Raw genomic sequence first — 14,633 nt, forward strand, 5'->3', positions numbered from 1 at the left:
TGATGGTTGCTGCGTGTGGGAAGGGTGATGGTTCTTGGTGTACTGCCATGTGTGTGCTGTGGTTGATCCTCGTCCTTAGGGATGCTAGCATGGGGTGGTGGCGTGAGGAGGTGCAGTGGCTTATCTTGGTGCATGTACGGTTGAGCTTAAGTCCGTGCATGGTTGTAACTGGGTACCAGGTTGAAGCTTCATGTGGGTGGTGTGGGTCAGGCGGTTGCTTCCTGTACTAGCTTGCGGTTGTGTGGTTTTGGGTTTGCCCATGGGCTGGCGGTGCTTGTGATTATTATGATCTTGTGGAGTTGTTGTGCAAGCGGTGACAAGAAGGGCTAGTGTTTATGGGATTGCTTCTCAAGGTGTTCTCCCTGGCTGTTTAAGGTGGTTGGTGGCTATGAAAGAAGAGAATTAGCGGGTAGGAAGGGGTGTGGCTACTATGCCGTCCCAACTTGACCGTGGCTTCTTGGTGCATGTACGATTGAGCTTCAGTCTGTGCATGGTTGTAATTGGTTACCAAGCTGAAGCTTCATGTGGGTGGTGTGAGTCGGGCAGTTGCTTCCTGTACTAGCTTGCGGTTGTGTGGTTTCGGGCTTGCCCATAGGCTGGTGGTGCTTGTGATTATGATCTTGTGGAGTTGTTGTGCAAGCGATGACATGAAGGGCTAGTGTTTATGGGATTGCTTCTCAAGGTGTTCTCCTTGGCTGTTTAAGGTGGTTGGTGGCTATGAAAGAAGAGAATTAGAGGGTAGGAAGGGGTGTGGCTACAATGCTGCCCCAACTTGACCGCTGGGCTTACTGCCCAGCGTAAAAAGTTATTTTTTTTTACATTTTTTTAATACATTTAAATATTTAAAAAAAATAAAAAAGATACACCAATACACTTAAAATTACTTCCTTAATCACTGAGTAAGAAAAAAAAAAATTTTTAACTAGCGGTCAAATAGAGTGGGCAAAGTAGCTTTTTCCTATAAAGAAATTGGGAGATGGTGACGTTGATTTAAATTTGGACTGTGTTAGTAATCAACGAGAGTCTGAATTTTTTTAAAAACATCATGTAATAATTTATTCAATTAGGATTGGCAATGACTGAGATTACTTCAACAGAGGATTGGTAGTGTCCGAGATTACGTAAGGTACTTCTATCAGTGAAAATTTTAAATTGAATTAGATTTTTAGTAGAAAATTTTTAAATTCTAGAAGGATTTTAACTAGTTTAATAAATAATAAATTGAATTCAACCTAGTTATTGAGTTAAATTAAAAGTCCTAATTAATCTCAGTAATTTATAACTCGTGAGCTTATCCAATATGATCTATTAAATAAAATTCAAGCCCAATAAAAATTATCAATATTAGAATTATTGGGTTGGGTCATTACAGTTGGCCAATCAGATAAGTCAGTCAATTCAAATATGCTAGATAATTTAGATAAGTCAATATACCAGAAATATTTTCAAGTCGTGCATGTCATCAGCATATTTATGAACAATCATGATTTTAATTTTTCAGCATGAAATATTTTATGAAAAACTTTATATTAAGTATATTTATATTATGATGTGTTTCTTATTGAGTTTTAACTCATTTTAATTTGTTTTATATTTTTAAACCACCTCAGATCAGAATATTTATGAAGGTAGGGATGTAGGACGATATTGATCCAGAGAGGTGTGATGGTGGCCTAGATCATACACTGAGATTTTAAGTTATGATTTTTATAGCACATACTTCGATTTTAATAAATACTTCCGAGAACTCTCCCTTATAATCTTAGTATTTTTAATAAAGAATGATGTTATGGAATCTTTGTATATGGTGCAATTATAAGAAAATATTTTAAAGTGAAGTTCAGTAGTAGCACACCGACTTCGACTTCTCGAAATTTTCTAAAAATGACTTTATTTGTAGCTATACGGAGCTGAGTGTTACAAAATATCTGCAACATGGATCATATTACAACATAGCTGCGTCATAGATTATATTTGTAGGTTTACTCAACCATTAAAGCTTACTTCAATTGGAGGTAACAGACTGAATTTCAAATAAACTAACAGGAACAAAGCTCAATATAAATAATAAAGCAGCTCAGAACTTTGTGATGAAGTCATAGATGTGAGAATTGGTTTCCTCTGCTCTTTCTTGGTTGATAAAGTGACCTACTCCTTCCATGATAACAATTTCCTCCAGACAGGGCACATCTTTCTTGAAACCACCATTGTTGTGCACGTACTCCTTCACTCCTGGAGTTGTATACGCCATGTCTAACTCCCCTGTAATATACTTCACTGGTACCTTTACTTGCACTCCATTCCATGGCGCCGTGAGCTCCCAGTTTCTGCAAGATAAATAAGGAATGCCTGTTTTATTTTCATGCTTATATTTGATAGTTAGACCAAGAACTCAAGATTTCTTGTTCTACCTATCAAAAGAGAATTTTTGATAGCTAGACCAAGAAACATTTTCCCAGAATTTCAAAGTACGTACAGGTTCAAGGCTCTGTAGTAGTTCAATCCTCCAGTGAAGCCATTCTGGTCAAATTTGGTGGCGTAATAACTAAACTCCTCTTCTGAAAGCCAAGAGGGCAAGGTAGCTGAAGTGTCAGGACCGATCCCGAAGGCATTTCCTTTAGGTAAGCAGGGTGGACCCGGTCTGCGAGTTGAGAAAATGCCTTTGAGTACAGTTGCCGTGCCCAATTGACCAAACTCAGCCTCAATCTCTCCTTGTGCCTGCAACATGTATGTATGGCAATATCAAAGTATCATTGGTTGTGGTTACACTCGATTTCTTACCATTATGAATGCCATCTGTATCAAACGCTATGCTTTACCTAAAAACCTCGTGCAAGAAATCCTAGCAAACCAGATCATGGGACATACATGAAAGCTTTCACTTGAAACAAAAAAAAAAAAAGAAATTTTCTTGGATGAAGTTTTAATGGTGATACTCTCTGTATTTTTTTGTAGAAGATTTCGGGACATGTTTTTCAAATAGATTGTGGAAGATATATTTACAGAATGCCTTTGTAAGAGAACAGTTGGAGATTGGGATATGAAATTACAATGAGCTATCAATAGCTCGAGGGGCAGAAGTTTCCATGCTACTTAATTGATATATAATAGCTTGGGCTGCCCTGATTTACCATGCATGGCTGGAAGGAAGTGCTAGCATTCATGGGTGAGAATATGATGATAGGATTCACTCTTAATGTTGTTGGCAACAATGTTAAAGGCTCAATCGAGATCATCTTCAATTCTCTCTCAATACAAAGAGACAAACACAACATTAAAAATACTACGTGGGATCCATCCAGTTAAAAAATATTATTCTGGCAATGCTAAATGCTGTATAGCCCACATAATATGGATATATTTATAGAATTTGACCGTCTAATACGCCAATACATTAGAGAGTATTTCTGTTTCCATAGCAAGACTAGTAGGGATTTGTGTCATTTCTGTTGACTATTTTGTCGCGATAGTTTTGCATAGTGATGCTATCTGCTATGTGTTAATTGTGTCAATCTATGTTGCAGTTCGTTTGTCTTTTTGGTCAGCTTTTGTGTTTCATTTGCAGCGTATGGTTGTTGAGCCTTCTGTACTCTCTTTTATTGAATGAAGCTTTTATTCCTAACAAAAAAGGGATTATTACCCACCTGATTTCTCTACTTCTAAAATAGTTTATGTAAGTTGGAGGGGGCCCACATGGCCAAATCCCTCCTGTGCTGTAACGGCTATGCGTATAAGCTTAAAGGTTAGTTTCTAAGGTCAGTCGTAAGAAATGTACAGGAAGAGTTATATATAGCTCCTCAAATAGTTTTCAGATAATTCAAAAAAGTTATACAAAATCTCCTTTTGTTTTTTTTTTCTCTCGTGAAAGTATCCAAGTTGTAGATTTTTAGAGTATTACTTAAGTTTATTCTATATAGTATACTTCACCGTTAAGAAGAGACGCTTAAAGCTTGTTAGATTATTTGTTCATATTGGATAAACTTGTAGAGTAACTCAATAAGTTGTGTTTGAGGTATTCGAATTCTCTAACGGTTTGATACCAAAAAGGGAGAAAAAATACTAAAATCACAATACAAGCCATATCTGTTTAAGTTGGTAAGGCAAGTAAAATAATTAAGAACCTGAAATCTGCATATATAGTAGTCATCTCCAAAGAAAGCTCGCATGCTCTCCACCGGCATCATCTGTGGATTTCTCGGCCTGAAAGGAACACTAAGACACACGAATGCCTTCACTTTTTCCGGCCGAAACATGCACAAGTACCAACCTATAATGGCTCCCCAGTCGTGGCCCACAAGAAAAACCTGAGTCACACCGAGAGAATCAATGAGCTCGACAAGGTCTCCGACGATGTGAAAACAGGTGTAGTCGGATATGGAGGTCGGAGTTTCAGTGTCGCCGAAGCCACGAAGGTCTGGTGCTACAGCATGGTATCCAAGTGAAGCTAAAGCCAGAATCTGGTGGCGCCAGGAGTACCAAAGCTCAGGGAAGCCATGGAGGAACAGAACGATGGGGCCTTGCCCTTTTTCTGCTATGTGCATTCTAATGCCATTGACGCTTACAGTTCTGTGCTCTATCCCCTCCTCCATGTCTAATCCCTACAAACTTTTTTTTCCTCGCTTTCCCTTTTGAGCTGAAGTTGCTAGAAGTTTTAAAGAGAGGAGGTGTATACGAACATCTTTAATGGAGTTAATGCAATGCTATGGAAGGTTTCATTAGGTAAAGGTACCTTTTCCGTCCTTCCAAGGCAAAGGGCTGTAGGGAAACACGAGAATATAATGCTACAGTACAAACGAGATTATACAGTGCAACGAAAGTCAGAAAGGGCTGCTGAGAGACGAAATAACTTTATTTTCCGTACCTGTTTCGGTAACGGCGGCAGTAATTTTACATGTAATCGTATAATTATTTTAAAAAGGAATAAAATTTATTATTAAAAAATTAATTTTTTTTATGTAAATATTTTATTTATTTTTTTAAAATAATTACGCGACGGTTACATAATTCACATTTATAAATATCTTTTCTCTTTTTATAATCATTTTCAACTCATCTCATCTAATCGTTATAATTTTTTTAAATTCTCATACAAAATAAAATAAACAAATCAAAATTTTCAAACTCCAAAACAAAAATAATATTAAAAAAATATTTTAATAATATTTTATTTAACTTTTAATTTTCACCTCATTTCATCTTATCTATAAAAATAAACGAGGAAATGCTATAGCACAAACACGTCGATTAGGTTTGGAGTTTTTATGCTTAACAATTTTGTGATAAACATGTCAACGTCTTAGTTAAGGGGTTGCTTGGATGTTGAGATGTTTTCCCCTCGTTCCATCTTATCTTATTTTATTATATTTTAATAGAGAAAACCTTAGCATTGGTCCATCTAATTTTACCCAATTAATAGCCCACTAATAGTTAAGTGACGCATAGACTTCCCACCACAACTATCATAGAGTTGATGTGCATTTCACTTCTCAGGCCCCACTCGTTTCTCCCTTCAAACTCGTTTGTCTCTTTACAGATGAAAAGCTCGCTTCCCTTCCCTTTCATCTACTTCCATCTCTTTGCATCGCTGCCCAAGAGCAAAGTCAACAACACCGACTACCCCTTCGCACGGCTTCAGCCCCTTCATCCATGGAGCTAAAAGATACTCCATGGACGAAATTGCTTCGTCCCCTTCACACGGCTTCAGCCCCTTCGTCCATGGGGGCTAAAAGTTACTCCAATTTATCTTTTTGTTTCATTAAGTTCATTAAATCGATGAGTGATTTTCATTCTCTTTGTTCTCATGATCATACGCTTGAAGTCAATAACACTTTGAGGCAAATTACTAGTAAAACAAGCAGGGACGAGATTTTGTACCGAACTAGTGCTAGCATGTCTTCCTCCACCAATTAACTTGCGTTGTAAATTAGCAACTTCCGTCGTGAGCTTGTCCAAAATATCCTCCATATCGTATGCCAAGTCTTCGACATCCTCAAGCCATTTTTTCACTTCTCTTTTAGAGTATTGCTTGTCATGTGCATCTCCAAGCACCTTTTGAATTTCTAACAATTTTTTCTCCCACTTGTCCAACCGTTTTTGAAGTCCCCCTCGGGCAGCAAAGTCCAAGAACTCACGAGACGCCAACCGTTCGAACAGTACCGAAAGGGATGCAACAAGAAAGACCTCTGCCAGTACCATTATTCTCTTTGGAAAAAGGAATGAAATAAGAAAATGAGTAGAGATTGCTTGGCTTTGACAAGAATCCCTAAATTGTTCAAAGCAACGAGCTGGGAGTTACTTCCTAACATTTGTTGGCTTCTTTCCCTACGCATCTACTACTTTTTTCTTTTTCTTGTTTTTGTCCTATCTGTTGTGAAAAATGAAGACAATAATTGAAAGTAAATGCGAGAAGAACAACCAAGCAATCACACAACACAAGATTTACGTGGTTCGGCAACTTGCCTATATCCACGGGAGCTGCAGATGATTTTTATTACTTGAGGAATCACAATATACTAATGGGCGACTACTGTGCACTCATTGTACGACCACAGTGACAAAAAAAAACATATAAATAGAGTACACTGCGGAAACCCTAAAATCTCAACAAAAGCAATGTTTGCTTGAGCGGCGTGTCGAGTGCGCATCAAGCAAACCTGTTTTTCATCAATTGCTCGAGCCATATGTCGTACGGCTCATGAGTGAACTCTCTGACTTGAACTCCACTCGAGCGATATGTTGAGCGAGTGTTGAGCGAACTTTCTATATCTTATTCGCTCGAGCTCACTGTCGATCAGGCCTTGAACGAAGTCTCTGTGATGCCTCCACTCGTGGGGCTAAAGACTCCGCTCGAGCGGTGTGGACCAGACTCCACAGTACTCAACAATTATCCCACTTGGAGACTAGTACACCCATTGTATCATCCTCTGCCTCAAAATATGATATCCTCCACCTTTGCAACTCATTACCCTTGACTTCATGCTAGAAGACCAACTGAAGTTGGGCACAATTTCAGTTTCTTAAGTGTAACACCCTTTGTCAGCATATCAGCAAGGTTCTTACTTTCACAAATTTTCTCAAGTAACAACTGCCCATCATCTAGCAATAATCGAATAAAGTGATATATGATCTGAATGTACTTGGTCCTGGAATGAAATGTTGGATTCTTGGCAAGGAATATAACACTCTGACTGTCGCTGTCTAGAGTGTCATTTTGATTTTTTTTACCCAATTCCTCTAAGAAGTCTTGTAACCAAATCATCTCCTTTGACACTTTTGACACTGCAATATACTTAGTTTTTGTAGTAGATAAAGAAACTGTTTAACTGCGAATTAGAACTCCATGACATGGCAGTACCATCCAGAGTATAAACAAAGCCTGTGGTACTCTTTCTGCTATTTGTATCTCCAACTAAATCAGCATCAACATAGTCTTGCACCTCTAAACTCTCTTTTGAGAAACACAAGCACGTTTCTGAGGAGTCTTTTAGGTACCTTAGAATCCACTTCATAGCTTCCCAATTTTATTTTCCTAGGTTATTCGTGTATCTGTTCAGAACTCCCATTGCATGGGGAATATCTGGTCTTATGCAAACCATAACATATATAAGTGAACCAATAGCTGAGGCATAAGGAACCTTACTCATGTAGTCTTGTTCCTCCTCTGACTTTGGTGACTGATCCTTACTGAGTCTGAAGTGACTGCCCAAGGGTGTGCCAATTAGTTTGGCCTGGTCATATTGAGCCTGCTGAGTACATTTTTCACATTCTCAACCCGCAAGAGTCTTAACGTGCATTTGACTCTGTCTCTAACAATTCTCAAGCCAGGGTTTTGTTTTGTAGCTCCCAAATCTTTCATTGCAAAGTGCTCTGACATTTACTTCTTCAGATCATTGATCTCATCAATACTTGCCCCTGCAATAAGCATGTCATTCACATATAACAGTAAAATAATGTAAGAATTGTCAAAATATCTGACATAGCAGTAATGATCTGCCTGACATCTGATGTACCCTAAACTACACATAAAATTGTCAAACTTCTTGTACCACTGTCTAAGAACTTGCTTCAGGCCATACAAGCTCTTCTTCAGTCTACAAACTGAACCTTCATTTCCCTGTACTATGAACCCCTCAGGTTGATGCATGTAGATATCTTTTTCTAGGTCACCATGAAGGAAAACTGTTTTGACATCTAACTGCTTAGGAAATAAATCTTTTGTGGCAACCGTAGCTAGCACTAACCTGATGGTTGTGATCTTCACCACAGGAGAAAAGATCTTAGAGTAGTCAATACCCTTTTTCTGTTGAAAGCCTTTTACAACAAGTCTAGTCTTATACTTTTTACTGCCATCATGCTCAGTATTCACCCGGTACACCCATTTGTTATGCAATGCATTCTTCCCTGATGGAAGTTCTGTCAATTCTCATGTCTGATTCCCTAACAAGAAATCCATCTCATTCTTCATGGTTAGCTTCCCACTTGCTTGAATTTTCATCATGCAAAGTTTCGTCATATCTCTGCGGTTCTCCACTATTTGTCAATAAAATGTAATTCAAAGTAGGTGAGAAACGCTGTGGTGGACGAATAGTCCTAACTGACCTATGAACTGCAGCCGCAGGAGTGGACAACTCTGAATCTAACTATGGAATAATAGGAATGGGTGCACTAGGCCCACTCTCCCCGTTACTCACATCTCTGCACTGTACTGCTCATAAACTCAGACTTCTGAGGAACTGTTTCAACAACTGTACTGGACTTGTGCTTGTACATAATCTTCTCATTGAATATCACATTCTTGTTTTTTATAATCTTCTGACCCTGCTCGTCCTATAAACGAAAGCCAAATACCTCGTCTCTACAGCCAATAAAATAACATTTTTTTGACTTAGCCTCAAGCTTACTACGAGCAGAATCAACATGAGCATAGAAAGACAGCCAAAAGTTTTAAGGTGAAAAAATTTGACATCTTTCCCACTCCAAGCCTCCTTAGGCAATTCACACTTCAAAAGAACAATTAAACAACCACACGACACAAGATTTACGTGATTCGGCAACTTGCCTATGTCCATGGGAGCTGCAGAGGATTTTTATTACTTAAGGAATCACAATACACTAATGGGGACTAGTGTGCACTCACTATACGGCCACAGTGACAGAAAAAGAAAACATATAAATAGGGTACACGGCAGAAACCCTAAAATCTCAACAAAAGCGATGTTCGTTTGAGCGACATGTCGACCGCGCATTAAGCGAACCTGTTTCTCGTCAATTGCTCGAGCCATGTGTCGAGCGGCTCATAAGTGAACTCTCTGACTTGAACTGCGCTCGAATAGTATGTTGAGCGAGTGTCAAGCGAACTCTCTGTATCGCATTCGCTTGAGCTCACTATCAATCAGGCCTTGCGCGAAGTCTTTGTGACGCCTCTGCTTAAGCGGCTGAAGACTCCGCTCGAGCGGTGTGGACCAGACGCCATAGTACTTAACACTATTGCCATGATTATGCTTCACCTTGTCCTTAGGATACTATATGTGATGTGATTCTTCTGTGTGATTGAGCGTATAGAGATTATTATGTGATTTCTGACGTGGCAGCTAATGAAATGAGGGTTGTTATACTTCTAATATCGGCCTGACGACTTAGAAGCGAAACTGATTTTAATATTCAAATATCACTTAAACATATTTTTTAATTTTTAATTTTTACTTTGTATTTAATCATTAATACCTAAACTTTTTGAAATTTCCAAACAAAATAAAAATAATAATTCAACTTTTTCAAATCTCAAAATAAATATAATATTAAAAAATTATATTATAACAATATTTTAACTTTATAAGATTTTTATTTAACTTTTCTCTCTCATTTCCCAAAATCTCATAGAATATCATAACTCAAATTATTTCATTACTATTCACAAATCATTTCACTACTATTTTCAATTTTCTCATCTCATCTCATTCCCCAAGTATATTCTAAATTTAGCTTTATACCATTCAATAAGATGTCAACACGTCACCCTTTAATTTCGTACCATAATAATATGTAAAGATGAGAGTTATAGTCGCAAGGAGATTTCAAAGAAGTAAATTTATAAATTGATGCGATATGTTAAATCAATTTTATTATAAAAGTAGTTTTACAATATAATGTAACAAATTAAAACACAACAATATGTAGGTTTACTTTTATAGAATCTCTTTATGAGGGTTCATTTGATAACACAATTGTTCTCAAGTATTATTAGATATTTTTTTCTTAAACATCACTTAAACACAAAATATCTTTAATTTTAAATTTTTAAAATTTTTATCTAATCATTACTTAATTATTATAACTTTCCTAAATTCCTAAACAAAACACAAAAAAATTCTATTTTTTTTAATTTCAAAATAAAAATTATATTAAAAAATTATCTTGAAACAATTTTTTAACTTTAAAAAATTTTTATTCAATTTTTTCTCTCTTCTTTCTTAAAGGAAAATGATATTCCCATCGAGGAAAGCCATTGACTAAACCTATAGATTGTTTTTTTTTTCTTTTTTTTTTTAACTTAATGGTTAAGAAAATTGTTTTAATGAGTTTGTAATTTTTTTAAAAAAAAAATGTTTTAAGGGTTTTAAAAAAAAATTTGGAAAACAAATTTTGCACGTTGGTAGGAACTTTCGGTTGCTTTCCACGGTAGGTGTAGCATTACCCTTTCCTAAAACTTAATAAAAACATCTTAATTTAAGCTATATCACTACCATTCATAGATATAATGAAAGATTCTATGTAACCAAACGCCCTAAATCATTTCTCACATGTAAAACATACAAGATGATGCTCTAAAGTTTGAAAAAGAACATCTCTATGCCACTCTTATCTTTAATAATAGATAAGATAATATGAGATTTATATAAAAATAATAATTTTTTAATAATAGATCTTACTCTTTTTTAAGAAAAAAACACTACACGTACTGGAAATACTTTACTACTATTCGTTATTTTATTCTTATTTTTTACTTATTTTTTATTACTATTTACTATTATTCAATATTTTTTTATTATTTTTTTAATACTATTCACAAAATAATTGAGATAACTTCACTATTCAAATGCAAACTAAATCAAACGTTACACCATTTCTACTGGCTTTTACATGCCACCAGCTCTTCGTTGATCATTCCGCATTATTTCAGTCACTATTTTCAGATAAAGGAAGGTACTTCTTTGGTACTCCAAATTAACTCTCTGAAGCCTGAATTACAAGCTGCCGTCGAACCCAGATTCTCCCTGACAAAATATACCACTGCTAATTTCTACAATATCAAAGTCACAAACTTATCTCACTCGGACGCTATATATAGCGCCGTTCTCACTCGCCATTGTAGAGTCTACACTCGTTTCAAGCTCGAGATTTCGTCTTTTTTGCTGATTTGGGTTTCACATTTGTGGTTTTAATTGGGAGATTCCTTGTTGACATTCTGATTTAAGTAAGAATAAGATATATTAACCATTTGTTTCGATACAATTGATGATGTTTTAAAAATGCTGCAATACGCTTATGTATCCATGCATGTTTTGCCATGCCAAAACACGTACCAATAACTTATAATTTTTTTTTCAAACAGCTTGGGAAGTGATGATCTGATCCAAAACTGACAACTTATAGATGATGATATGATAATTTGAAGACGGTGTGGATATTGTACAAAAGAGCAAATTAAAAAGAATGTTCCAAGGAGTAACTAATGATAAACTGAAGTTGAAAAAGTCTTGGCATATACACGGGAGTGGATGGTTCAAACCCCTAATTTAGGCCAACTCCTACTGTCCTCAGGAAGCCCAAACAGACCGCTTAAACAGTACTACCGTTCTTAATATGTGGTCATGCACTGATCTACCTCTTTTCTTCTTTATATATATATATATATATATATATATATATATATATATATATATATCCTTTGACAATAGCTACTAAGAAAGACAATAACATTCTCCCTACTGTTAATTTCTTACTGTCATAACTCACATTCATTATCCTCTTCTATCTGCAACATAATAAAAAGCATTCTTTCTAGCTAGTGAAAACATGAAACCCATTTCAAAGCTTTTCTTTTTGCTGTTTTTAACTCTCTGGCTACACAAAATTCTAGCTGCTCACGGTGAAATACCAGATTTAATCCCCATAGCCTGTGATCATACCTTGCACAAAGACCTTTGCATAAACAACCTTGAATCGGACCCCGAGAGCATGGAGGCTGTTGATGTTCATGGCCTTACCACTGTGGCAGTAAAACAGGCAGCACTTAATGCCACCAACATACGTAACTACATCACCAAGCTGGACGAGGAAACATCTGACGAGGTTGTTCACCAATGTCTGTCGGACTGCTTTCAGAACTATGAGGATGCAATTGATCAGCTTGATGATTGCCTCAATGCCTTGCAATCTAAACGGTATGAAGATGTTGTAACATGGGTCACGGCCGCCATGAACGATGCTCTTACGTGTGATGAAGGTTTCAAGGATCATGGCCGCCAGTCTCCACTCGCTAATTTGAGAAACTTATTCGATCCGCTATGTAGCATTGTCTTGAGCCTTACCAATCAACTGAAGCAGTGATCTTTTTCTCAAGCTCTTTACCATACCAAGCTTAGCCTTGCGCAATAATAATTAATTATTTGGTTTGTAAATTTTCATTGTTTTCTAAAGTATCAATAACATTTTCTGGTTTGTGTGATTTTACCCGACTCCAAACATCTTTGATCATATCCCATGTCATGCTTTTGTTTGTCTTGGCACAAGCCATTCCCTGGAAATTAAATTGAATCCAGAATTTGATTTAAATTTTGGTTACAAAGATTAACACAGACCTTCAATGAACCTTAATTATTGCTAATTAGAAACTAACACAGACCTATTTGTTTTCATTTCCTTTTCTTGCCTAGCTTCCTAGAACAAGACCATTGATTCGCATTGATCGCTGAGTAAGCAACTACAGCTTTACGGACAAAAATTCTTTGGATAAGAAGAACAAGTTAGACGAAAAGAAAAAGACTTTTTGCAAGGAGGAGGAACGTTACCTCCAAAAAGAAAAAATTGAAATCAAAGTTCAATATGAAACAGAACGACCATGTGCTGCACAAACCAGTACTTGATTTTCAAGAATTTCTTGCACAAGCTGAAGAAATTCAAACCTAACTCATCTCATCAAATCGGTTCTGCAATAAAAGATTGTTCATTCTTTATAAATATGTCCAAGACCTTGTCCACAAACAATGTGAGATTATTCCTCAATACTCTCTCTCACATTCAAGCCATTATTTTTTTCTAATCATTGTCACGAAATAAGTAGTGTGGATCCCGTTCATCCCGTGATAGGCTCTGATACGTCTATGAAGAAATTCATAGGCCTAACTCATCTCGTAAAACCGATTTTACAAAAAAGAATTATTCATTCCTTATAAAGATGTACAAGACCTTGTCCACGGATAATGTGGAATTATTCGTCACCACAAGCAACCAAACACTGCCGTTAAATGGTAAAATCAATCCTTTCGTGGGTTTGGAGAGAGAGAGAGAGAGAGAGAAAAAAAAAGGTTATCCGATAACGCTCCATGTAAAAAGGAAGAATGCTCGAGCAGCAAGGAATTTGATTTTCTGGAAACGAACCATTTCTTTTTCTGCTCTATCGCAGATACTAATGTTCTGGAAACGAACCATTTTCTTTTTCTGCTCTATCGCTATGCGTTCTAATGTGATTGACACTCCTTGTCCTGTGCTCAATCCCCTCCATGTTACCCCCTCCCCCCTTCCCCCAGAGAAACTTTGCTCTGATCCTCGCTCTCTCTTGTGATTGCTTCATGGATACTGGATAGTGAAACATGGAATGGGACGAGAGGTATCTCTTTTTTAGAGGACTATGACGAGAGGTATTAAGGGCAGGTGGTGTGAACAGAATAAGCACTAAATGGTTTATACGAGCACTAAATCAGAGAGTAAAATATTACGAGAAGTGTGAGAGTTCATAAAACCATCTTACGAAATTAAAACTCAAAGTATATTGATATGTTAGATTTATATTATAGTAAAAAGAACATTACAATCTAATGTACGAAAACAAATCATTGAAGTTTGTGAGTTTTTTTTTTTTTTTTTTTAATATACTTTTGTGACATCTCTCAGTGAATTAACAGTGTAAAACTCAATAGGAAATAGAGGGTAGTTTTGTAAAATTGAAACTTATTTATAATGAATATACATGAATGTATTTGTTAATTGTAAAATAGTTGTAAAGCATGAGTTACGAATCATGTTTCAATTTCATCTGTGAATGAGCATTTACCTGTCGTGTGTTTAACGTTGTTATGGGAATGAATTATGATGAATAATCAATCTTTTACTACCTATTCTTGTATTGCTTTTCTGGAATTGGGATCCCTTTGCCCGGATTGCATGGACAATCTAGAGACAGAAAACTCCCTACCCTCTTTCTCTCTCTCTCCGGGTTGCCAATTGGAGCACAGCCAAATTACAGGACAGGATCTAATAATCTGTTATGGTACTTTAAGCCAGATCAAAACTCAACAAACAACAAAAGTTGAACAAGTCTTGCTACAAACATGGGAATAGATCATGCAGACAAC

The 14,633-nt window shown here is 36.5% G+C and overlaps 2 protein-coding genes across 2 annotated transcripts; one reads left to right on the forward strand and one right to left on the reverse strand.

The window, feature by feature from the left end:
- Nucleotides 1–1,880: 1,880 nt before the first annotated feature.
- Nucleotides 1,881–4,708, reverse strand: LOC121261649 (epoxide hydrolase A-like). The gene is made up of 3 exons (XM_041164117.1): nucleotides 4,122–4,708; nucleotides 2,477–2,718; nucleotides 1,881–2,327 (listed from the first exon to the last, which is right to left on the reverse strand). Exons 1-3 carry the CDS (start codon nucleotides 4,587–4,589, stop codon nucleotides 2,078–2,080), a joined length of 960 nt encoding a protein of 319 aa, XP_041020051.1. The 5' UTR covers nucleotides 4,590–4,708; the 3' UTR covers nucleotides 1,881–2,077.
- A 7,260-nt stretch (nucleotides 4,709–11,968) lies between these two features.
- Nucleotides 11,969–12,860, forward strand: LOC121260621 (pectinesterase inhibitor 12-like). The gene has a single exon (XM_041162558.1). It carries the CDS (start codon nucleotides 12,076–12,078, stop codon nucleotides 12,607–12,609), a length of 534 nt encoding a protein of 177 aa, XP_041018492.1. The 5' UTR covers nucleotides 11,969–12,075; the 3' UTR covers nucleotides 12,610–12,860.
- Nucleotides 12,861–14,633: the final 1,773 nt, after the last annotated feature.

The sequence above is a fragment of the Juglans microcarpa x Juglans regia genome, chromosome 4D (assembly GCF_004785595.1).
Source record: "Juglans microcarpa x Juglans regia isolate MS1-56 chromosome 4D, Jm3101_v1.0, whole genome shotgun sequence".
Taxonomy (NCBI): domain Eukaryota; kingdom Viridiplantae; phylum Streptophyta; class Magnoliopsida; order Fagales; family Juglandaceae; genus Juglans; species Juglans microcarpa x Juglans regia.

Bases quoted from the DNA above. Each gene is read 5' to 3' on its own strand.
- LOC121261649 (XM_041164117.1), bottom strand. From the start codon at position 4,589: ATGGAGGAGGGGATAGAGCACAGAACTGTAAGCGTCAATGGCATTAGA. The intron at 2,719-4,121 runs GTTCTTAATTAT...TACATGTTGCAG, and splicing joins ACTATATATGCAGATTTCAG to GCACAAGGAGAGATTGAGGC. The intron at 2,328-2,476 runs GTACGTACTTTG...TTTATCTTGCAG, and splicing joins TACTACAGAGCCTTGAACCT to AAACTGGGAGCTCACGGCGC.
- LOC121260621 (XM_041162558.1), top strand. From the start codon at position 12,076: ATGAAACCCATTTCAAAGCTTTTCTTTTTGCTGTTTTTAACTCTCTGG.